The sequence below is a fragment of the Leptonychotes weddellii genome, chromosome 16 (assembly GCF_054177405.1).
Source record: "Leptonychotes weddellii isolate Sample4059 chromosome 16, ASM5417740v2, whole genome shotgun sequence".
Classification (NCBI taxonomy): domain Eukaryota; kingdom Metazoa; phylum Chordata; class Mammalia; order Carnivora; family Phocidae; genus Leptonychotes; species Leptonychotes weddellii.
In genome coordinates this window covers 6,657,546-6,682,700 of record NC_138384.1, presented here as the reverse complement: position 1 = coordinate 6,682,700, position 25,155 = coordinate 6,657,546, and the positions used below count along the sequence as shown (strand labels likewise).

The window sequence follows — 25,155 nt, the reverse complement described above, 5'->3', positions numbered from 1 at the left end:
GGGAACTGCAATTGGTGGCTTTGAAGGCGCAGCGGGCGGGAAGAGCTGCTGAGAAGAGACATTGCTGCGATGACGGACTGTAAGAGACTCGCGCGCGGTGTGGGATCGGGCCCTTGAATGTGGCGGGAGCCTTGAGAAAGCCACATCCCAGGCCTGTGGGGCGGCTTTTCCGCGACTGCCACACGTCCCAAGGTACGGGCTTGGCGCTTGGCCTCGGGTCAGAGGTTGGGGACTACGGTTGGGGCTGGGATGAGAGAGGGCAGCGACGCTTTGGGCGTGAGATCACATCCGCCCACAGTGGGGCGGGGCCTTACCCGGACGTACGTCAGCTCCGGAGCCGCCGCCAGTTATGCGACGGGCTACTGTACCCGCCCGGGCTTAGGTTAAGGCTCTGTGGGGAGTTGGGTGTTTTGATTTTTTTTTTTTTTTTTTTTTAAATCAGGCTTGGCTTCCGTTTTTTTTCTGTCCATGCGCCTCTCGTGTTTCTCCTTATGCCCCAGTGGCAACTCCTCAATGTAAGAGGAGGAGATCTACAGAAAAGTTACCGAAAAGTGTTCTTTTTTGTCATGTGTTCATTCTTGAGCACATGATATATGCCAAGCCCTGTGCTACTAAGAGCCAGAAGTAAAAAGAAATTAGATAGTCACGGGGAATCAGAAGAGTTTACGCACGGTTTACCAACCTTATTGGTGAGATTGAGTGCTCTACCACAAGTCTGTAGAAAGACATTTTGCAAACTTTACCCAGAATTAAGAATCTTCTGAGGCATTCTAAAAATGCAGGCTCTCAAAAAAAAAAAGTCAAGCTCTAACGCCCTGCTCGGTGCCCACCCATCCCCCAGTTCAAATCGATGGGGCCAGGGAATCTGCTTTTTTACAAGGTTACCCCGAAATCCAGTGTTTTCCATGGGAGACGTTGGTTTGATATATCACTGTTGGACCCTAATTCTCCCCAGGCTGCTTATCTCCCCAGGCACACTGCTTACAGAGAGTATCTAATATTTCATTCCGCATGTATTTATCATTTCCCTAAATGTAGCCATGAATAAAGCAAACATAGTTCTTACCCTAGTGGCTCAATATTGTAAAGCAATACAGTAATCAATAAGCAAGATAATTTTAGATAGTTCTATAAAGACAATAAGCAATGGAAGATGGGGAGATACCTTTAGAATGGGTGGTCAGAATAAGTCTCTCAGACCAGAAGCCATCTAAGCTAAGACCTCAATTACAAGAGCCATACACATGAATATGTGCAAGAAGAACCTTCTAGGCCGGGGGTAACTGCAGGTACAATGACCCTTCTCTGGAAGGATCCTTCTGTACTAGAGGAACTCAAGGCCAATGTAGTTGGAGCTCAGAAAGCCATGGAGAGAGCGGTAGGTGATGGGGAGGGAGGCAAGAAGCAAACACAGGGCCTTGTAGACCATGGTAAGGATTTTAGTTTTGACATTAAGGGAGGTTGGTCCTGTATCTGGATGAGAAAATAAATCAGGCTCAATTTTCATGATGTTGATTCTGTTCTCATGTTCCTAATTCAGTTGTTTTTCTTCTACACAACTCCTAATAGTTTGCTTTATTTTGTTCTAACTGCTGTTTTCAGTACCTTTTTTTTTTTTTTAAAGATTTTATTTATTTGACAGAGAGAGATACACAGCGAGAGAGGGAACACCAGCAGGGGGAGTGGGAGAGGGAGAAGCAGGCTTCCCGCGGAGCAGGGAGCCCCATGTGGGGCTCGATCCCAGGACCCCAGGTTCATGACCTGAGCCGAAGGCAGATGCTTAATGACTGAGCCACCAGCACCCCTGTTTTCAGTACCTTCTTAAAATCTTGTTGACTATCAGTATCTTTTTTGGAAGTGGGCAATGGTAATAGATTATATGCAGTGTTCAACAAACACTCAAATGGTAAAAATAAGTCACAGCCTGTATTCTTATAGAGGGGTACTTCTCTCTTTGTCCTTGCAAATCTCATAGGCGTGGTGTAAGCAGATGAGATTGACAGACTGACTTCCGCCTCTTAAACATGGACAGCAATGTCTGTATGCTCTTCTTGTAAGATAGAGAATTTAAATTGAAATTCTGCAGCTATCCTGCTTAATCTTTGTTTAGAAAACACACTTGCTTGCTTTTTATGTGCCATATTTTAAAAGGGGCCGGGGGAAGATGCCTATCAGGGTCCCCAAATGAGATCAACTGTCACCCTCAGCCCACAGCTCCCCCCTTGAGAAAAGTAATAAAAGGGCTCAGAAACCCCCTTCCCAGTGCCACAGCTGTGAGACAGCCACTAAGCCATGCTCCTGAAGATCATTGCCTTCGTTGGTTGCTGAGGGAGCCCCAGACTTGGGGCTCAAGACCTTTTGGACAGTTGAAGAATCTCCTCTTCAGGCACCAGGCAGGAAGAGTGAGGTAGCAGCGGTCTTTTAATTGGTGACACCTTAAAGGAGAAAGAGACTGCAATCCTCTTCACCTCTATCTCTTACTGTGTCCTCTAGACTAATACATCCTGCTGTTTATTCAGTATCTCCTCTTGAAGTCCAGCAATTAACCTTAAAATGTACATATTCAAAATAGAATTCTTGAGCTTTCTTCTGCCCACAGCTCTAGTCTCCCCCAACTCAGATAATAGCAACTCCGTTCTTCTAGCTGCCTGGTACAAACATTGGTATCTCCTCTGATTCCTCTTTCTCTCGTACCCCACATCTAGTCCATCAGAAATCCTGTGGGCTCATTCTTAAGAGCATATCCAGCATCTGACCTCTTCCCACCACCTCTACCTCGGTCCACCCTTATCTCTTACCTGCCTTGCAGCAGCCTTCTGGCTGGCCTCCTGCTTCTGCCCCTGCCCCCAGGGCAGTAGCCAGACTGATCCACCTCTTCTCAAAACCTTCCAGTGGCCAGTTTCTGTCAGAGTAGAAGCCATAATCCTTGCAGTGACCCCCTGGGCCTCCATGTTCTCTGACCTTATTCCCTCCTCTGTGCCTTCTCACTATCTCTCCACTCTGGCCTCACTTGAGGCATCCTTCACCCTGTTCCTTGAAAGCCCCAGGGCTTTTGCACTTGCTATTCCCTCTGCCTAGCAAGTTCTTCCACCAGCTAGCCTCATGGCTCACTCTGTCCTCCAAGTGTTGGCTCAAATGTCCCCTTCCCTATGAGGCCTGCTCACTCCACCCCCACATCATCCCCAGCCTGCTCCATTTTAACTATTATTAGTTTCCTAGCCCTGTTCCATTCCCTCTGCAGCATTTCCCACTTTTAACACATTTTATGATTTTCCTATTGCCTCTCTCTCCCCACTAGAATGGATGCTCCATACCACCAGGGACTTTTGTCTTTATGGTTAAAGATGTAACTATCCCCATTGCCCACAGAAGTGCCTGGCACACACAGGTGCTCAGATTTTTTACATGAATCAGTCCATGAATGAATGATTTACTTATCATTACCATCAAGAGATCAAAATACTCTAGCCGGTCAAGGAGAGAGACCACTAATTTTTAAAACCTCCAAAGCATATTTAAATATACAGCTTAGGGGCGCCTGGTTGGCTTAGTCAGTTAAGCGTCTGCCTTCGGCTCAGGTCATGATCCCAGGGTCCTGGGATCGAGTTCCATGTCTGGCTCTCTGCTCAGCGGGGAGCCTGCTTCTCCCTCTGCCTGCCGCTCCGCCTGCTTGTGCTCGCTCTCTGTCAAATAAATAAAATCTTTAAAAAACATTTTTTTAAATAAAAATAAGTATACAGCTTAAGGAGAAAATAATTAAATCCTCCTGTTGAAACACTCTTTGGAGAGTGCCTGAAAAAAGGTAAACATTTGGGTGTTTGACCTACAAATCAAAATCCTGGCTAAAAATATGCTGAAAAATTCACTTAAGTTAAACTTTTGTATTTGGTTAATACTTTGTTGTACTGTTTTTGTTTTTATTAAAGTGCCAAAGAGATGGATGAAACTCTTGCTGAGTTTATCAAGAGGACCATCTTGAAAATCCCAATGACTGAAATGATGACAGTCCTCAAAGCCTGGGATTTTTTGTCTGAAAAGCAACTGCAGACTGTAAACTTCCGGCAGAGAAAGGAACCTCTTGTTCACGACTTGGTTCTGCTCTGTGAGGTAACAGTGTTCCAAATGATGAAACTTAAGCATCATACTACCCCTTTGGTTTTTTTCTTTCTTCCTTTTTTGAGTCCAAAAGAGATTTAAGGCAGCTGCTGAGCCATGAAGGAATGTGGGCTATGTATTCTTCATCCGTTAAAAAGGATAAACTAGATCTTTATATACAACATTGAGAAACACTATGTAATATGCATACATGAAAATGTATGTTGTAGGACAGTGGTTCTCAACTAGGACGGTTTTGCCTAGAAATGTCTGGAGATGTTTCTTGTGGTCAGACCTGTGGGAATGCTACTGTCTTGTAGTGGGTAGAGGCCAGAATGTTCCTTAACATCCTAGGACAGCCCTCCACACACAGAATTATCCGACTAAATGTCAGTCATGCCCAGTTGGGAGATCCTGATGTAGAGGAAGTTTAGAAGGATACAGCTGATTTAAGAACAGAACAAGGAGTCTGAAAGAGATGAAAGAGGAATAGACTGTGGGAGGAGGGTGGGGAGTACCTGAACCAAGACACTTGGCAGGAGAACATAGACTGGACACAGTTGCTCTAAGCAACCCTAAAATGTGCTATAAATGGAGCAGAACCAAACTGTTCCACGTTCACTAAATATGTGATCTTCTCTTTCAGGAGAAGCGTGCAAGTGTCCATGACGCAGCCCTTTTAGACATCATTTGTGAGTGTCGGTGCTTTGTATTTACACTTCCCAGTCCCGCTTTTTTTTTTTTACGATTTTATTTATTTGAGAGTGAGCGAGCGAGAGAGCACAAGCAGGGGGAGGAACAGAGGAAGGAGCAGAGGGAGAGGGAGAAGCAGACTCCCCACTGAGCAGGGAGCCTGACGTGGGACTCGATCCCGGGACCCTGGGATCATGAGCTGAACTGAAGGCAGACGCTTAACCAACTGAGCCACCCAGGCGCCCCTAAAGACCCCAGTCCTGTTTCATCAGAGAGGCCATTTTGTATGTAAGGGCTCAGATTTCTTCAGTCTGGCAGACCTAGTTTCAGTCCCTCCTCTGTCACTTACCAGTCCCGTGTCCTTGGCCAAGTCCCATCACCTTGCTAAGCCTAGATTCCTCCTAAGTAAAACAGAGAAACCAGTAGTACCTACTTCATTGGGTGGCTTGGAGGGTTAAATAAGATAACGCTTGGAAAGCTCTTAGCGAGCGTGGTCACTGGCTACCAGAAGCACATAGTAGGTATTTGTTAGGCTTTGTTTTGTTATTAACAGAATTTGAAAATACATTCACAAGAATTTGTTCTTATTACACTGTAGCTTGTTATCTCCCCTCCCCTTCCTTTTCTTGGGGCTTTTCCCTTTGTGTCCTAGTTTTCTTCTCTGTATTTTTTTTTTTTAGACGTCTACTCTCCTCCTCAGGAGGCAACAGAGTCTAGGGTCTAAGAACACAGGCCCCAAGGCTAGATTTCTCAGGTTCAGTTCATGGCTCTATCATTGTCTCCCTGTGAGTCCTGGGGGGAGGCCGTTGACCTCTCTGTGCCTCAGTATTATCATTTGACAAACCCGTATCATAATGATGATATCGCATAAGGTTATGATGAGGATGAAATAAGAGTCCTTGTCAAGTTCTTAGAACAAAGCCTGGTATTTACTAATTAATTATTATCAATTTATATTAACTGCTTTCAATGACCTGGTACGTAATAAAAATCAGCTTTATATTCTACTCCAACTACGAAATAGCTGAATTCATTTACGCATCTGCCTCTGGTTAAGTCTGTCTAATTTTCAGTGACTGGATTAAACTAGACCATAAAAGGTGGATCCACATAATTCCCATTTCCCACGCGTTTGTTCAAATGTTCATTGAGTACTACTATGTGGCAGGCTGTATGCTAGGTGCTGGTGGCTCAAACAGGTTGATTCATTCTCTCTTAAGAGGTCACAGTCTTACGGAGGAGACAGGTTACTTATCACACAAATGCCTTCTTGTGGACTGTAGCAGGTGCCATGAAGGAGAACATAGAGGGGGTCTGTGAGAGCAGAGTGGGATCTGCCACACTGAGGGTTTAGGGAAGACTTCCTGAGGACATGAGCTGAGAGCCAAAGGATGAATGACATTAACTAGGCATAGGGGAGAAGGGAGGTTAAGGAGCGAGAGGGCAAAGGGCACAGCGCTGGAAGTCTTGGAGCAGGAGGGTTAATAGAGGAGTGGAGAGAAGGCGGGAAATGGGAGCTCAGTGATGCAGGAGGGGTCAAACCAAATGAGACATAGGTAGGCAGATGATACAGAGACTTAGAGGCCACTCAAAGGATTTCAGTCTTTATTCTAAGAATAATGCAAAGCCTTCTGAAGATTATGAGCAACAAAGAATCAGGTTCTTGTTTTTTCAAAGCTCACAGTGCAGAGACAGAGACCAGGGAGGATGGGAGAGACCTACAGGAGCCTGTTGGAGCATCCAAGCCGGAGAGGAATGTAGCCTGGATGAGATGGTAGGGGGAGGGGATGGAGAGAAGTGAGTGAGGCCAGGAAATACAAGGATTAAAGCAGACCTGACTTGCTCCTGGCTTGGTCATGGTGGAGTGAGTGGGAGGAACGCACATGGCTTCAGTGTGGTGGTAAGTGCAACAAAGGAAAGCAAAGCAGGGCAGAGGGCGGGTGAGTTTGGTCAGGGGATCGGGATAGGCCGCTCAGCATAGGTGGCCTCTCAGTAGAGACCAGAATGAGGTGCACCACCAGCTAGAAGAGGGCTCCCGACAAAGGGAACAGCCAGTGCCAAGGCCAGTCATGAGGAGCACGGCATCCCCGTCTGCTGGGCGAGTGCCACGTTCTGTGGAGTAGACTCACATGGAAAGAGAAGAAGTGATCAAAGTATGAGTAAATGCCAGATCTCTACTATATCACTAATTCTTCATGATTTAGTTGTCTGGAGAAAATTTAATCCATATAAAAGTTACATTTTGAATAAAAATGTGTATGACCTAATTTGTAAATTACTGTTATTTTCTCTGGTGTCATATTACATTAAATACATATTTAAAATATGTATGTATAAGCACATTACTTGGGAGTTCTAGGATATAATAGTAATAAGCTCTTCCTCCCTCTCTCAGATACTCAATTTCATCGGCACCAGAAAGTTTGGGATGTTTTTCAGATGAGTAAAGAACCAGGTAATGTTTTCCATTTTTAAAAAAATTTTTTTAGTAATCTCTATACCCACCATGGAGCTCAGACTCACAACCCCGAGATGAAGAGTCACATGCTTTTCCCACTGAGTCAGCCAGGTACCCCAGTGTTCTCCATTTTAAATTGAACATTTATATTTGATATTTTGGAAATTTTGAAATGAATAGCAATATGTTCCTCTTAAACGTCTCTTCTTTCAAATGAGTAATTTCAAAATTACTCTTTTGTGGGAAAAACGAGAAATACATTTGGTCCTGCTCTGTGTCTCAGGTACTGATTGGTGTGATTTGATCATTGTAGCTCTTTGAAATTACACAAAATGCTTACCTTCAGAGTCTTTGCAGATGTATTTCTTGAACATTATACTCCCTTGATTTGCCTTTTTCATTTCACTTTGACAGGTGAAGACATTGACCTTTTTGATATGGAACAATTCAAAAGTTCATTTGTGAAAATTCTTCAGAGAGCATTAAAAAATGTAAGAACAAAATTTATCTGAATTTCCATGAAATTCAATTTCAAGGCATCTGTGCAGGTTTTTTTTATTTGTATGAATTTTAATTAGTAATATTCCATACTATTCTAGGCCAGATCAAAGTCAAATCCTACTTAATTATGAAAACTTTACTCTCCCCTCACCTGTCAATTCAGAGCCAAATGCTTCTTTCTCAAGAGGAGTGCCAGGCAGTAGAACTCTCCGCAGTGATGGAAATGTTCTAGATCCACGCTCTCTGGTACACTAGCTAGTAACCAGTTGCACGTGGCTACAGAGTACTTGAAATGTGCCCAGTGTGACTGAGGAACTAGAATGTTAATCTTCTGTAACTGTAGTGAATTTTAGTGCAGTAGCCCCGGTGGCAGGTGGCTCCAGGATTGGTCAGCACAGTTTTGGAGCACCCCTAGAGTCTTTAGCTGCCATTCCGCTTTGACAAGTACCACCGAGTATCTTTTGTTTTCCTTTTGAGAGAGAGAGAGCGAGGGGAGGGGCAGAGGGAGAGGGAGAGAGGGAATCTTAAGCAGGCTCCACACCCAGCACAAGCCCAATGCAGGGCTCGATCTCACAACCTGAGACATGACGTGAGCTGAGATCAAGAGTCAGCTGCTTAACTGAATGAGCCACCCAGGCACCCCACCACCAAATATCTTATTGTAGGTTCAGACATTCATTTTTTTAGCAACCTCCCTTACTTCATTCTCTTCCCACCCTGGTCTGCCTTAGTCCTCCTTGCATAGTAAGACATTCCCAAAAATCTGTCATAGTCACCGTTCTCTGGTTGTCCTTTCCAGAATACTAGTGTTTCCTCTCCTTACACAAATTCCCCCACCTGGTCTTTCCGTCTCCTCATCTCACCCCCAGTGACTTCTGCCATACTTCTACCTGAGTGTATTCTCTCATCTCCTTTCTCACAGTGCCCCTTCTGTGTCAGGTTGGAATCTGTTCCCTGCATCCTCGTAAGGCCCCTGCTTTGCTGTTCTCTGTTCTATTTCATGCTCGTAGTCTCTTCTCTACTGCTTATAAACATGCTCAGGTCTCAGTGGAAGGACATCCACTCCCCATACTCATCCTCAAGCTCTATCCTTTCTACCACAACACTCTTGGAGGGAAATATTCTTTTCTTGCTCCTGATATGTCCATTGGCACAATGGTGCTGGCCCCCCTTCACCATCCTCTTCACCCTTCTCTGGCAGGAGCACTGACTTAGCCTGAATAAGAGCAGCAGTGCCCACAGGGACACCTATCCTGCTCTGTTCCTCCAGGGCCGGCTCTGCCCATGCAAGGGAGGCTACCCAGAGTCGTTCTGCCAGTGACCATGTGGGCAACTCTGCCTGACTCTGGATTTTTTTATCTGGAGGGCCACTTGCCTGCAGATATGAGCCAGTCATCAGTTTCTTAGTAATATGTGTTGGCCTCTGCCTACCACCTCTTTTCCCTTATTTCTCAGCTGGTCCAGAAGGACAGGAAGGAGGGGGGGTATTTATTGGCCCCCTCAAAAAGCTTTTGAAAAAGACCCTTTGAAAGGGTAATCCATCCTTGCCAGCTTCATGCTTAAGCCTCTTGCATTCAGGCTACTGCTCTCACCTCCATATTGAAACTGAGTTTTTGAAAAGCAGTGGTTCTCATGTGATCCCCAGACCAGCAGCATCAACATCAGCTGGGAACATATTAGACAGGCAAATACTTGGGCTCCCTCAGACACAGTAGGGGTAGGCCACAACCCTCCAGGTGATGCTAATGCCTGGTCAAGTGTGAGAACCTCCCTGTTCAGGGGCACCAGTGATACCACAAAATCCCACAGCTGGTTCTCTGTCACCAGTAATGCCGATTGCAAACACCTGTGTGTGCCAGGCCCTGGGCTAAGCCCTTGCCAGTCACTAACTCACTGTACCCTCCTGGTGAGGCAAGGTGGGTCCCACAGTGGTTAACGTCAGAGCCAGGGTCAAAACCCAGGCAGGTGGCTTTGAGCTCGTGCTCTTCACATCTACACAGGCTCTCGCGGCTCAGCCTCTGCCATGTGCCAGATGCACAACATCCATTTCTCGTGCTCAGGAAGGTCACGCTGTCAGAGAATTAGCAGTCCGACCCTCTTGATCCTGAATCTCTGACTTCCCCTGGTTGTCTTCTGCCCATCCTAAACTGGTCTTCATTGTCTCCATGGCTAACTCCTTTCCTTTCCTTCTGCCCTTTGCTGGAGCGTCCCCCAAAGTTCTGCACTCAGCCCTCCCCCTGGTGAGTTTCGGCTACAGGAACTTACTTTAGCGGGAGAGAGGAGGGAGGTAGAGACAGAGTCGTTCACCACTTCCCTTTCGGAAGTGAATGAGTCGTCCCAACACCATTTGTTGACTAATTTAGCTTTTTCTACTGGTTTATCAACATTGGATTCTTCAGATTCGTTCATGCTTTTAGAGTCTGTGTTTTACTCTTGAGCTGTTTCTCCTTGTGCACTCCTGGATCCACTGCCTGCCTCTCGGGCATTAACCACCTCTACTCCACACTCCAGCCAAACTGAACCAGTCTTTGAGTTCTTGAACTTGCCATAGGCTGTTCCCTCTCCTTGGAACATCCTCCACCACCTGGCCTTTGCACAGCTCATTCCTCCCTGTCCTTCTGCCTCCACTTATCTAGTGCTCCCTCCGGGAGTCTCCCTGACCACCCCCCTGCCCCACCATGGCAGTTCCCCAGTCACCATACTCCTCCCACTTCCTGCTTTAATTGTCAGTCTTCCTCCTGACCCATAGTCTCCCTGAGAAGAAACCCACCATCCTGCTCCCCTCTGACACGAGCAAGGGCTGAATAGATGCTGGGGATGAATGGATTGGGCACATTCTTTGCAAACTCCTCATTCCTTTAATTGCTGTAGTTTGTAAAATATTTTAATAACCATTAAGGCAAGGCAAACCTGTCCCTACTCCCAATTACTCTTCTTTACCCCAGTTACTATTCTTCCTGATGAATCTTAGAATCATTTTATCAGGTTTACAAAACAAAATGAAATCTTCATCATTTTGAGTGGGGGTCCACTTTAATCTATAAATCAGTTCAAGGGTAATTGTGAGCCAAGAGAAGGTATGTGTCTCCTTTTTGGGTTGTTTTGGGGTTTTTTTCTCTTTTGTGAATAAGCACTCTTTGCTCCTGTTCCTAAGTTGTTATCTTTTATTATATTATTTGAAAAATATTCTTACCATGAAATTACACACTTTTTGGAGATTAAAGGAGAGTCCCATCTGAACTGTGGGTATGGCATGTGCCCCTGCTTTTCTTTAAACAAAGAGCCTCACTGGCACAGAATCCCGAGCCACCTATCCATAAATGGGGATATATGGTGTGGACCCTTCTAGAAGCAGCCTTTTTATGAAGCCGAACATGACTGGCTAACTCCTCTTGAGAAACGCTCACAACCATGTTCCCTCCCTGTTCACCCCACACCAGACACCAAGGGAGAGCTGTTCTCAGCTGCACTTCAGAGCTTGTCTGCGTCTTTTCGTTTCAGTGCCCTCTTCCCCTGTGACAGTCTCTCTTGCCCTTCTCTCCTCCGGGAACTTCTGTTGTCTGAACCCCACGCCTCCTGCCCAACCGTTCTAGGAGAAGAGTGAAATGCTCCCATATCCTCCTACATCAGTGGCCTCGTATTTCAGTTGTGAGATTTCCTCTTTTATCACCGCTGTGTTCCAGAAGCTTTTGCCTCCTGAATGAATTTCAGGCAGACTAGTGGGAAAAGCTGGGAGGACAGAGGAGCTTTTTTCATCGGTCACATCTTCCTGCTTGAAAGGCTGGCAGACGCCCACCACCCTGTGTCTTCTCTGTCTATCCTGCTCTGAGCTGGCCCACATGTGCTAACCCCATTTCTCAATTGACCAAGGACTCCCAGCTTGACTTCACTTTCCTCATAACTAGCAGCTGGATAACCCCACTTTCCCAAAGGCTGATGATGGTGCCACGTAGAGTCTCCTGGACTGAAAAGTGACTTGCCTGCTGATATAGGACAGGTCTTAACCTTTCTGTGCCAAGGACCCCTTTTGCTGTTAGTGAAATTTACGGGCCACTTCTTAGAAGATTATTTTTAAATGCTATAATAAAATACATAGAATTATAAGGAAAGCCAACTATGTTGAAATACCATTATTAAGGTACTAAAATACTAAGTTGTGCTACATCATGTGCTTCTTTAGTAACACAGTAAATAATCTCAGTAGGTCTAAAAACAACTAGTTTCAAAGTAGTGATGGGCGTAAATGATATTTTTGAGGCAGGTGCAACAATTGTAACGTGTTAAGAAAATATTTGGGATTTCTACACAACAAAGTAACAGGTCCTAACAGTCTACCGTTTTGCTGCCTACCTTCACAATTGAAGGCGATGCTCAATTTCAGTTAGTTCATAGACACCTGAATTCTAACCAGGGGCTTCAGGTTAAGAACTTCCTGCCCCTGAACCAATTGGGTAGAGAAGCTGGTATGAGAGGGAGCTGAGAGCCTAACTGGGGAGTGATGGGAAGAGCCTGTACTACAGGGGATCCGATCCAGAGCCTTTGAGAGAGTGTGTGTGTCTCTGTATGCAAGAGAGAGAGAGAGAGATTAACTGTATATCTTACCAGGTAAAACTATTCAAAATACAATGTTCTTCAAAAACTCACAATGAAAGAAAAGACAAACTGAAAAATACGTTTCAATTGTAAAAAGGTAGTGCATTTACTCTCCTTTTTATACCCATGTATCATGTCGTATAATAATGATAGTCTGTACTAAATATATGAATATAGTTAAATATGTAGCAATTCTGGGTGCCTGGGTGGCTCAGTCGGTTAAGCGACTGCCTTCGGCTCAGGTCATGATCCCGGAGTCCCGGGATCGAGTCCCACATCGGGCTCCCTGCTCGGCGGGGAGTCTGCTTCTCCCTCTAACCCTACCCCCTCTTGCACTCTCTCTCTCACTCTCTCTCTCTCTCAAATAAATAAATAAAATCTTTAAAAAAAATTTTAAAAAATATGTAGCAATTCTACGTGTTGTAAGCTTCATTTGATTCCAGTAGCTTGTGGGTTGTAGCCAGTTATAACCAGTTTCTGGCCAGAGTACCCTGGCTAGCAGGATAGTCCCGGGTTAGCCAAACCACTTAGGACCCTTGGCTGGATTAGTGTCCCAGTTAAGTTTGAACGGTATTTATCTGAGCTGTCCTCAATGAAAAATGCTTTCTCCTGGCTACTGAAGGATGATGTCTATTAAGGCAGTTTCTTGGGAAAATAGTACTGGTCTGCATTTGGGCCCTACCTTTTCAGGTATCTGAATATCCTCTTTACCGGAAGAAGGTGAGACAGAACATCTGAAAGCCACCTAGGCCCAGATTATACTGGCTCTGTGAATATCCTTTTCTCTTAGTCCATTGAGTTTTCTTTAACCGTTTTTGGATCATAGACCCTTACGAAAATGTTGTTAAGTGACCCAGCACTTCTCTCAGGAACGGGTACACTTACACATGTGTGCCCAACTCTGCATCCAGTATACGGAGGACACAGAGCTCTTTAAGCTTCTCCATGAGGCTCTACTTCAGTTATCCTCATTCTGGGCTAGAGAGATTACCTGAATATGTTGACTGCAACCAATTTTCTCCCTCTGGTAAAAATGTGCCCTCCATCTCCTGCATTCAATCTCGATTTTACAGGCTTTGCTTTTGTAATGTGACACAAAGAGGCTATTCAGAATCAGACCCTGCCCTCTTCCATTCAAGCCAGCAAAGGTCCACTGAGCGCCTGTTGGGGCCAAGTGCTGTGCTGCTCCCTTGGGAAGGTCAGACAGCTCCGCAGACTCCACACACTCCACACAGTCTGCACCCCAGACCGGGGAGGGTTCCTTGTCTCATACACTGAGGGCATATGGGAAAGCAGCCAGATAAAGAGTGGGCAGAGTCGGAATAATGGTCTTCTTTGCTAATGCCAGCAGCCACATTACAGCCTGCTTTTTCTGGAGTAGGATACAAGGGGGAGGAAGCACAGAGAGGTGAGCAAGCCAAGTACACCTGTCTTGGATGCCTCCTGTCCGGGATCTGACCTCCCGGGGGAAGCTGAATCAAGGGGGAGCTAAGAATCTAGGAACAGGGGCGCCTCGGTGGCTCAGTCGTTAAGCGTCTGCATTCGGCTCAGATCATGATCCCAGGGTCCTGGGATCGAGCCCCACATCGGGCTCCTTGCTCAGCAGGAAACCTGCTTCTCCCTCTCTCTCCCTCTGCTTGTGCTCTCTCTGTCAAATAAATAAATAAAATCTTAAAAAAAAAAAAAGAATCTAAGAACAGCCTATTAAATTCCAAACCAACTGGCAATTACATTTAGAAGTTGAGAAAGATCTGTGTTTTATCCATGAAATGGAAATGAAACAGAATTTTCTATATTCTTGCCACATAATTTTACTTTAGAGTAATTGTTAGCATCTGAACTAAATGCATATGAGCATTAGGATTAATATATTTGAGTCCATTACTACATAGAAATCTTACTATTAAACTTTATAGTGCATACTAGGTCTGTGCTCGATGCTGAAAATGCCTCATTATTTAACAGGTATGTCATTTGTTAGGCTGCCTTATTTCATAAATTCTTACATGTCAGGGAACAGTGTTTTAGAGACAAGCCCAAGAAATTGTTGAAAAATTGTGGTACCTTGCTTGTAGGATTTAAAATTTGTTTTCCTTTCAAAAGAATTTGCAAGGCATAAATGTATCTTTCCAAAGCAACCACAAAATCTCTTCCCCAAGATCCCCCAAACACTGTAATGAAAAGTAGAAAAGACTGCTGGATCTCAGCCCGTATGCAAGGTTAGTGACATCCTTCACCCTTAAAGAGCACTTGCTGGTGCCACAGATTTGTTTTTAATGTGACTTTTTTTTTTTTTAAGTACTCTCTACACGCAATGTGGGGCTTGAACGCCCAACCCTAAGATCAAGAGTAACGTGCTCCATGGACTGAGCCAGCCAGGCGCCCTAGTGCCACAGATTTTAATTAGGAAACTTAACTCTTTTTTTTTTCTGTTTTTAAGGTGACGGTCAGCTTCAGAGATGCTGAGGAGAATTCAGTATGGATTCGAATTGCCTGGGGAACACAGTATAGAAAGCCAAACCAGTACAAACCTGTTTATGTGGTGTATTACTCCCAGACTCCCTACGTCTTCACTTCCTGCTGCCAGCTGAAGAGCAATATACCCCTTCTGGGTCAGGTAGGGAACCAATTACTATAAGCTATATTTTTATTACTCTTAATCTTAGAGGTCTGCATAGGGTTAAACTGCTCAATAAGCATTTTATATAAAATGCCACATGTAATTCTTGATTTCCTAAAATAAGGAGCAGAAAGTGTTCTACAAGTGGAAGCACGGCAGAAGCATTGGTTTGGAGCTCTCTGTTATTGTCTTTTCATCTAGAAGTAATGTGTGCTTAATGCAAAAATTCAACCACTATTATAGATATTATAAATATTGGGCGATAAACACGGTAATCCTAATAGTCTTGCTAATTTTTACTTCCAGGCACTGACAATTGCTAGCAATCACCATAAGATTGCGAAAATGGACCTCAGAAGCCGGTATCTGGACTCACTGAAGGCTATTGTTTTTAAACAGTATAATCAGGTGAGCCCATCAGTGACTCTCTTTCAAGTTACATCTCCGTTTTCTCCTTCACACTTGACTTAGAAGTGTCTGAGCAGGTGGGAAAGTCCACCTCGAACAGAAGGAAATCATTTCAGATGTTACTGAAGTGGAGAAAGCTTTCAGTTAGTTAATATGAAAGGAAACCACAGTGCCTCACTATCATCTTGTTACAACTGCAATTTGTTTCATACTGTTCAGTAGTCATGAGAGTTTATGTTACAGATCCCAGTTTCCAAATCAGCTATTCCAATTAGAATTTATTTTAGCTCTAGAGTAACTTGACACTGTCTTTCGAAGCTAATTATTCTATTATGCAAGAGAGAAGTAGAATATTTTTGTCCCATTAGTCAAGCAGGTGATACGGGAGTTAGAAGGAAAGGAGAAAGCGTTGTTTTATTATTAAGTCCCACAATTTGTTTGTTAAAATTATTTGAATGCTTTGTTTCGTTTAATGATAAGAAGGGATCTGGCCTTACTCACAGACTCAGGGTTATTTTTTCCTCTGCATGGCAACAGTGTGCTCGTATGTTCAGACTCCTGAGGTGGGTTGTTAATGCTCTGTGTATATCTTTGAGCCCTTAGATACATTATACTTAATGTATTTTCATCTGTTCTAAGTAGAAAGAAGTGATGGCTCCCTACAAGTCACTCTTTAAGGAAAAAAATCTAACGTTGTTAGTTAGATTAGTTAGTTAGAGGCCCTCTTACCCACCACCTTCCACCTGTCCTGCTATGACAACTGCATCCCTAGGATAATTCACACTGTCAAACATTTAATTATAAAAACATCGGCTGCAAAGGGAAAAAGGACTGATTGAGAGACTCACTTCAGTAGGAAAGTGATTTTTCCAAAAGGAGCGTCAGCGAGTATTTTACAGTGATGAAGACATAGCTATAAAGCTGAAGTATCACGTTGCAGATCCTTCCTGGGATTCCTCTAGCTTTTGCACTCACCGGCCGTGCTTCATCCAGATCCATTTTTATGCTAACAAAGTACAGAGCTCCTCATTCAAAACAGACATGTTGCTGGCCCAGCAGTCTCTGCCAGTCTCCTGCTCTGGGGGAAATGCTTAACTCAGCCTGGATGTGGCCTCAAATCTCTTTTTGTTGAAAAAAATAAATAAATAAAGATAAGATTTGATACACTGTTATGTACTAAAACCATTTACTATTTATATTTCAAGATGTTAAAATTAGGAGAAGATTCACTTTTTTTCTTTCTTTCCTTCTTTTTTTTTTTTAGAACTTTGAAACCCACAACACCGCTATGCCTCTGCAGGAAAGAACCCTGGAGCTGGATATACACAGTATGTGTGTTTTAAAATAAAACCGAAATTTGGAAGCACATCATTCCTTTTTAAATTTCTGTCACTCGGTAAAGCATTTAATCACTAGGAGCCGGATTCAAAACTATCTACTGCTTTCAGAAAAATTGAAAATTAACTTTCTCTTGAAAAGAGAAACTAAGGGGCACGTGGGTGGCTCAGTCAGTTAAGCACCTGCCTTCGGCTGAGGTCATGATCTCAGGGTCCTGGGATCGAGCCCCGCATCGGGCTCTCTGCTCGGCGGGGAGCCTGCTTCTCCCTCTTCCCCTGCCTGCTCCCACTCATGCTCACTCTCTCACTCGTTCTCAAATAAAATCTTTTAAAAAAAATTTTTTTAAGGGAAACTAAGCTACCAAAGGTTCCTTTTATAATTTGCTAGAACATCAAGTAGTAACACTTAAAAACAAAAATTAACTAATAGTCAAACATTTCTGTGTGCCAAGCACCACACTCACATGCTTATAGTGTCACTCCCTTCATCTTCATAGTGGTCCCCTGAACAATCCCTATTCCTCAGGCAGCTGGGTTTCAGAAGGGTTACACAGCGAGGAATTGCCAAAGCCAGGCATGAAATCCAAATCTGTCGAGTCTGGAGCCCCGGCTCCGAGTGTGTGCTGGATAAACTGCTTCTTGAATAATCAGAGTTGTGACTATGTTGCTACTCACAGATAGCAGGAGTCTCTCCGTGGAAACCCAGGAGAGTAAGAAACTACTATAGTGGACCAGAAAGTTGAGAAGAGTGGTGGGGTACAATCTAGATTTCTAGAAATGAACATTTTCCTATCTCTCGGCAGTGATTTGGCAATCCAATGAAATGGTACAGCAATTATGAACAAACATTTTTATGACTTTCCAATGGCATAAGAACTGCCATTGATTTCACATTAAGTAAAGAAAGCAGAATACAAAATTGTGTGTATTTTTTAATTCCAGTTTAGAAAACACAGATCTTTCTATTCATTAAGAAAAAGGCAAGACAGGGGCGCCTTAAGTGGCTGCCTTCGGCTCAGGTCATGATCCCAGGGTGCTGGGATCGAGCCCCACATCGGGGTCCCTGCTCAGCAGGAAGCCTGCTTCTCCCCCTCCCACTTCCCCTGCTTGTGTTCCCTCTCTTACTGTGTCTCTCTCTCTCAAATAAGTAGATAAAAAAAAAAAAAAGAAAAGAAGTATATTAAAATGTTAACAGTGCTTTCTCCGCCTTAGTAGAATTATGGGGGATTTTTATTTTATTTACCAGCCTGCACTTTACAACTTTCCTATAACAAGGAATTATTGCAATGAAGAGAAGCAGTAAACATAATTTTTAAATGATGCAAGCAAGTTGAAAGGTTAGGAATGAAAGGAAGACACTTTATGGATGAAATATATTTCTAATATCTGTTTTCTTTTGAAATCTTCCATATATAGTGGATTCGCGGATCATTCATGAAAACAGAATAGAAAAAGAGAGAGTCCAGAGAGTGACTCAAGAAGCTTTTGGAGACTATCCTCAACCAAGACTAGAATTCGCACAATACAAGGTGGGACATTGCTATAAACATGAATTACAAGGTATCCAGACGTTTTTATTTATTTATTTTTTTAAAGATTTTATTTATTTGACAGAGCACAAGCAGAGGGAGAGAGAGGGAGAAGCAGGCTCCCTGCTGAGCAAGGAGCCTGATGTGGGACTCGATCCCAGGACCCTGGCATCATGACCTGGGCCGAAGGCAGGCGCTTAACCGACTGAGCCACCCAGGCGTCCCTATCCAGACGTTTTTAAAAGAACAGAAACTTTAGGGGCGCCTGGGTGGCTCAGTCGTTGGGCGTCTGCCTTCGGCTCAGGTCGTGATCCCAGGGTCCTGGGATCGAGCCCCGCATTGGGCTCCCTGATCGTCAGGAAGCCTGCTTCTCCCTCTTGCACGCCCCCTGCTTGTGTTCCCTCTCTCGCTGTGTTTCTCTCTGTCAAATAAATAAATTTAAAAAAATAAATAAATAGGGCGCCTGGGTGGCTCAGTCGTTAAGCGTCTGCCTTCGGCTCAGGTCATGATCCCAGGGTCCTGGGATCGAGTCCCACATTGGGCTCCCTGCTCGGCGAGAAGCCTGCTTCTCCCTCTCCCATTCCCCCTGCTTGTGTTACTGCTCTCGCTATCTCTCGCTCTGTCAAATAAATAAATAAAATCTTTTAAAAAAAAAATTAAAAAAATTAAAAAATAAAAAAATAATAAATAAATAAATAAAAGAACAGAAACTCTAAGTGGAAAACCGTTATAAGAAACTTTCTTTTCCTTTATCACTTTTTTCTTTTTTTAATTCCTTTTCTAATTATTGAATAGAGTTGACACACGATGTTACAGCAGTTTTGGACGTACAGCAATTCTATACATCACTCAGTGCTCACCACCATAAGCGTAGTCAGTGTCACTTTAATTTTGTATGATGAATTTATGAGTTAGAATAGACTTCTTTTTTTTTTTTTAAAGATTTTATTTATTTATTTGAGAGAGAATGAGAGACAGAGAGCACGAGAGGGAAGAGGGCAGAGGGAGAAGCAGACCCCCTGCTGAGCAGGGAGCCCGATGTGGGACTCGATCCCGGGACTCCGGGATCATGACCTGAGCTGAAAGCAGTCGCTTAACCAACTGAGCCACCCAGGCGCCCTAGAATAGACTTCTTTATCATATTTATTAAGTGCCTCTGTTAGCAAAGGAGACTTTTAGAAATTATGACTTTGCTTTTTTATTTCCTCTTACATATTAATTTAGTTATGCAGAACTGGCCTCAATCTGTATTTTTGAGGGGAGAAAATTGTAGGCTATACCTTTCTAGCCCATCCACACCTGGAGCAACACTTACATGTAGTCGGTGCTCATAAATACTCGTTGAATAAAAGAGTGAATGAATAAGTAAGTCATGACATAGCCCAGTTGGCAGCACAGGAGAAAAACCAGTAGCCTCGTTAATACTGCAAACCTAGCTCATTCCAGAAGCATGCCACTGCCCATCAGGAAGGCCAGCTTGGGGGCAAGCCCACTGCCCCCATTAGAAGAATTCAAGGTTTATACCATGATTGCCCTAATCTAATACTTGTACTCATACTCCTAACACCCTCCTCCCCTCTAGTAAAATCCTTTCTGCTTAGCACCCTCTGCAGCCACGGGCAATGCTTTAAATCCGCCATTGATCTGATCACTCAGGCCCAACACCTGTTTTCTTTGATTTGTTTTTTAGTGGGAAAAGCTGATTAATATCTTTCATTTTGGGCTCCCTACATGGCAGTTTTAACCCAGTTCCTTTGAACAGCCCATACTCTAAGACACTGGTTACCGAATGTGGTCTCTGGCCCCACCATATCAGCATCAATTGAGAATGGGTAAGAAATGCCCCACTGTGGTCCTACTGGATCAGGGACTCTGGAGGTGGGGCCCAACCATCTGTTCGTATAAGCCCTCTGGCTGATTCTGCCCACTAAAGAGAACCACTGATCGGGAATAAGTAAGACTCCACAAATCTCCCTGTATATACAGTTTAGAATATGTTTAAGTCAAGGTACACATTGCTTCATACCTTCAATTAATTTTCCCTACCTTTTCTATTTTGAAAAATGTCAAACCTTCAGAACACTTGCAAGGATATTACAATGAACACCCATCTCCCCTTTGCTTCAATTCACCAATTGTTAACATTTTGCCACATTTACTTTCTTTTTGTTGATTTATTCTGAACCATTTGAGGCAGTCGCAGACATTACTCACCCTCTAAATATTTCAGCATACTGTCTCTTAATTTTAAGAGTCACTTTAAGTTTAAAAAAAACTGAAATTAGTATCTAAGACTCAGGTACCTATTGAAGCAGCAGTACTTGGATATTTGATGGTATTAAAGGATTGGTAGATTGTTACTAATTTTTTTAGGTGTGGTAAGGTTATGGGGGTGAACTTTTTAAAAAAGAGTCCTTCTTAGGTCATTTTTAGATACATACTGAAATATTCACAGTTGGAATAGTATGGTGTCTTGGATTTACTTCAGAATAATGCAGTGACAGTGGTCAGCAAGGAACAGGGAGTTGGGGTCGTCGATGAAACAAGACTAACTGAATTGATAATGGTTTCAGTTGGGGGATGTGCACACGGGCAATCATTATACTGTGCTCCTTACTTTTGTGTACTTTTGAAATCTTCCATAATAAGGTAAAAAGAAATTGTGATAGTGACTCAAAAGACATGACATTTTTACATCAAAAGGACCAATTACAACAGATAGTGCTAATTTGCCATTAAGAATGCAAACAGGATGTGATGAGCACTGGGTGTTATGCGCAACTGATAAATTGTTGAACAGTACATCTGAAACTAAGTATGTACTATATTCGGCTAATTTAATTTAAAAAAAAGGGAATGCAAACTAGGGGGCGCCTGAGTGGCTCAGTTGGTGAGGTGTCTGCCTTTGGCTCAGGGTCCTGTGATCAAGCCCCACGTGCACCTGGTGTGCGTCAGGCTCCCTGCTCAGTGGGAAGTCTGCTTCTCCCTCGTCCTTTACCCCTCCCCCCATTCATGTTTGCGCACTTTCTCAAATAAATGAATAAAATCTTTTTTTTTTTTTAAAGGGAATGCAAACTAAACGCCCAGGTAAAGGTCACCAGAAGGTTGAACTCACCTCCCAGGTCCCTGTGTGTCAGGCACCAAGGTGTTTTGTGTGTGATATCGTTTGACACCCTGGTTGCCCTCTACATTTGCAGTTAGCAAATGAAATGTCTCGCACCCCCCCCTTAATCCCTGTATTTCTTGATGACAAGAATTAATGAAATGCAAACCTGATTTCAGTATAGTTTACCATTCCAGCTGATTTATTTAGTAATTATTTGTAAATGTATTTGTTGACAGCTTGAAACGAAATTCAAAAGTGACTTCAATGGAGACATCTTGGCGGAGAGAAAAGAGCCCCTCCGGTGCCTAATAAAGTTCTCCAGCCCACATCTCCTGGAAGCACTGAAAGCCTTAGCACCAGCTGGTAAGTAGTCAGCTTATCTTACAGCGGGAAGAATTAACAACACACTACATTCGGGTAGTATGTATTCCTCTCTTTTTACTGGCTAATCACCTCTGAGCTTTCTCCTGGCTCAGGTCCGCTATCCCCTCAGGCCCTATTTTGCATGTTCTGTTTCTGCACCTCATGGGGGTCCATGATCCACCCTCGAATCTCAGCCATTGTTAAACTGATTCATTTTCTTTCCTTTTAATTTCAGGTATTGCAGATGCACCACTTTCTCCATTGCTTACTTGCATACCCAATAAGGGAATGAATTATTTTAAAATTAGAGATAAATAAGATGTATGTGGTTTTGGAAGCACAGCATCTCTTTGACTATTGCCTATGCATTTCATTCAACAGCTAGCCGGATAGCTTCTGTTTATGAACTTGTGTTTTAGAAATTAATTATTGATATTGACAGTTCAGAAACATTCAGTATAATTGTTCGGACTGATTCTTTCCTCCTCCACTGTGTACCCCTCTCCCCCATATCCTGCAAAGCATAGCAATTGTGGGCCTTTAAAAAGTGACATGTCCTTTTTCTCACTCATTTCCTCCATCCTGGAGAGATCAGGTTCTAATTGCTTGTTTCCAAGGATTTTGTCTGAAGGCTTGGATCCTGGAAAGAAGCAGCGAGAAGCTATCCTCAGCTCAAAACTTTCTAGGAAAATCATAAAATTGGTCCATTCAAAGGGTAGAGTTGTATCCATGATGTGATTGCGGGGGGTAGCATATCAGATGATTCAGTAATATAAAGTAATAGTTTCGATGTAAATATGATACTTGTCATAATCTGTTTTATCATACATGCAGACTCACCATACTATACTGATTTGTGAATAAAGATTGAAAAACTGGTATATGAATTACTTTTGATGGAAATTTTTCAGTGATCATCACTAAATAGCATGTACTTTCTTAATAACATTTCAAAATATAGTCCCTATTTTGTTCCACACAGGATTTGGGATATAAAAACGTGTATTACAATGATGATGAAAAAAAGGTGAGGCAATCTGGGCAAATAGGAAAGCAAACAAAAAGCAAGAAGGACAGAATAAAGCCAGAGATAAAATAGCCATGTAACAACATACAGGTGCCTCCAGCTGCTAGAAGGTTGAACAATTAGAATGAAGTCAGCCAGTGGTCAAAGCAGAGACGAAGACACCAATTTGTGAATGAAGATATTTAAAAACTGGTACATTGGTTACTTTTGATGAAAATCAAAAACAGGCTTAATATACAAATATGTAAATACCATCAGAGAAGCAGGGCTGAACAATGCTTTATAATGTAATGGTAATGTCTACAGATTACAGATACGTGAAATATATGTTTTTAGATGTAATTAGCAAATGACATAGACACTTCCATTATCTCACAGTGAGGCCCTGAGTCTGCAGGGGCTCAATAATGCTAATTTCCTTGAAGACATAGACGTGGTATCGAGCATCTGTCCCTCTGTGCGCACATGTGGTAGGCACTTTTGCTCGGTGCCTGAATGCCTCTGTTAGGTCTGCACAGAGGCCCTGCAGGTTCCCAGATGGATTCTAACAGGCTCACAGCCCTCCTGGGTGCTTGGCAGTGATGTGCAATCGGAGCCTCAGCAAGGAAGACACGAATCATATTATCCAGCCTATAGTGGAATCACTTGAGGCTGTACCCTATGGCCCTCCCAGACAGAGGCACCTACTTAAGGAAATGAGAGTACATGGAACTCTATCTCTTTTGTACTTGATGTTCAGTTGGCCCTCAGTTCTTCTTTAGGAGGAATTATTCTTTAAATAGGTATAATTGGGCGCCTGGGTGGCTCAGTTGGTTAAGCGACTGCCTTCGGCTCAGGTCATGATCCTGGAGTCCCTGGATCGAGTCCCACATCGGGCTCCCTGCTTGGCAGGGAGTCTGCTTCTCCTTCTGACCCTCCCCCCTCTCATGTGCTCTCTCTCATTCTCTCTCTCTCAAATAAATAAATAAAATCTTTAAAAAAATAAAAAAAATAAATAGGTATAATTTGGTGTATTCCATGGAGGAGGTGAGTTCAATTTCTTCCTATGTCACTGTCTTGCACTGGAACTTCTATTATGTACTTGATGATCCAGAGACATACTGCATTCAGATGCAGTCTTGGGAACAGATGGATCAATAAGTGCAGACCCAAGGACCTCTACGGCCAAAGGAATTTATTGTACATTAGGTAGGGTCTCCAAAAATGAATAGCTAACATTATGGAGTACCTACTATGTTGGAGCTAAGAATTTTATGTGCATTATCGTGTTTTCACAACAATCCTATAACACAGGCAGCATTACTAGTCTAATTCTACTCCAGTGAATACCGAAGCTTAGGCTTAGGCTAGTAGGTGGCTGAGCCCACATTGACCCCAGGCAGTCAGATTCAAGAGCTTGTACTCTTACCGTACCAAAAGAAACAATAGCCTGTAGATGCTATCCCCACACACATGGTTGTAGGGTTTGTTCGTTTGTCCCACAGTACTTTTAAAATCAGAATTAGCTTCTGTGATGGGCAGAATAATGCCCCCTACTCAAAGATGTCCACATCCTAACCCCTGGAATCTGTAAATACATGACCTTACAAGGCAAAGGGACTTCGCAAAGGGGAGATTATTCTGGACTTCCTGAATGGAGCCACTGTAATCACAATGATCTTCAAAAGTGGAACAGGGGAAAAAAAAAAAAAGTGGAACAGGAACAGGAGAGGGCAGAGGGAGAAGAAGTCCGTGATGGGATGAAGACTCAACCCACCATTACTGACTTTGAGAAACTGGAAAAGGCAAGTAAGCAAGATTCTTCTATAGAGCCTCCAGAAGAAATGCACCCCGCCCACACTTTTATCTTAGCCTAGTACTTGTGTCAGACCTCTGACACAATCTGTGTTGTTTTAAGCCAAGATTGCGGTAACTTGTAACTGCAGCAATAGAAAACTAGTACAGCTGCTGATATATAAGTTGGAAGTTTTCACATAAAAACCTTGAAAAATAAATCTAACGATACCACAGATGAGTAGCAGCTGCCCCCCTTTAAACAAAGGATAGATTTTCCATTTCACTACAGTCCTCACTTCTCCCTTTTGTCTACACCTGGCCTCCTCTGCTCATTTACTTGGTCTAGCTAGTCCTTCTAAGTACTTAGGTTTTGGAACCCTGCCCTGAGTCATACTGTCCCCTAAATAGTAATCGGATTTCAGCAGTTAAGAGACAGGCAAAAACAAGGCAAAACAAAAAAGATACAGGCAAGTAAATCCAGCCTCCCTTAAAATGATTAACACAATCATAGCAACTCATTCATTTGTACAATGCGACCTAGGGCTAGTTTCTTCTCTGCAAAATGAGGGAAAACTTATAGTATGTACCCGCTACACTTGTTTTGAGGACAAAATGAGATAGGAAATGACAAGTGCTTTCCCCAATGTCT

At 43.3% G+C, this 25,155-nt stretch overlaps 1 protein-coding gene across 1 annotated transcript; it reads left to right on the top strand.

Annotated features, from left to right (window-relative positions):
- The first annotated feature begins 3 nt into the window (after positions 1 to 3).
- CENPN (centromere protein N) lies at positions 4 to 22,590 on the top strand. The gene is made up of 11 exons (XM_006748104.3): positions 4 to 192; positions 3,927 to 4,107; positions 4,742 to 4,787; positions 7,184 to 7,243; positions 7,661 to 7,737; positions 14,781 to 14,957; positions 15,267 to 15,368; positions 16,633 to 16,696; positions 18,122 to 18,234; positions 21,577 to 21,703; positions 21,939 to 22,590. Exons 2-11 carry the CDS (start codon positions 3,937 to 3,939, stop codon positions 22,019 to 22,021), a joined length of 1,020 nt encoding a protein of 339 aa, XP_006748167.2. The 5' UTR covers positions 4 to 192; positions 3,927 to 3,936; the 3' UTR covers positions 22,022 to 22,590.
- The last annotated feature ends 2,565 nt before the right edge of the window (positions 22,591 to 25,155 follow it).

Coding starts and splice junctions, on each gene's coding strand:
- CENPN (XM_006748104.3), top strand. CDS start 3,937: ATGGATGAAACTCTTGCTGAGTTTATCAAGAGGACCATCTTGAAAATC. Junction 4,788..7,183: donor AGCCCTTTTAGACATCATTT/GTGAGTGTCGGT, acceptor TCCCTCTCTCAG/ATACTCAATTTCATCGGCAC. Junction 16,697..18,121: donor CCTGGAGCTGGATATACACA/GTATGTGTGTTT, acceptor TTCCATATATAG/TGGATTCGCGGATCATTCAT.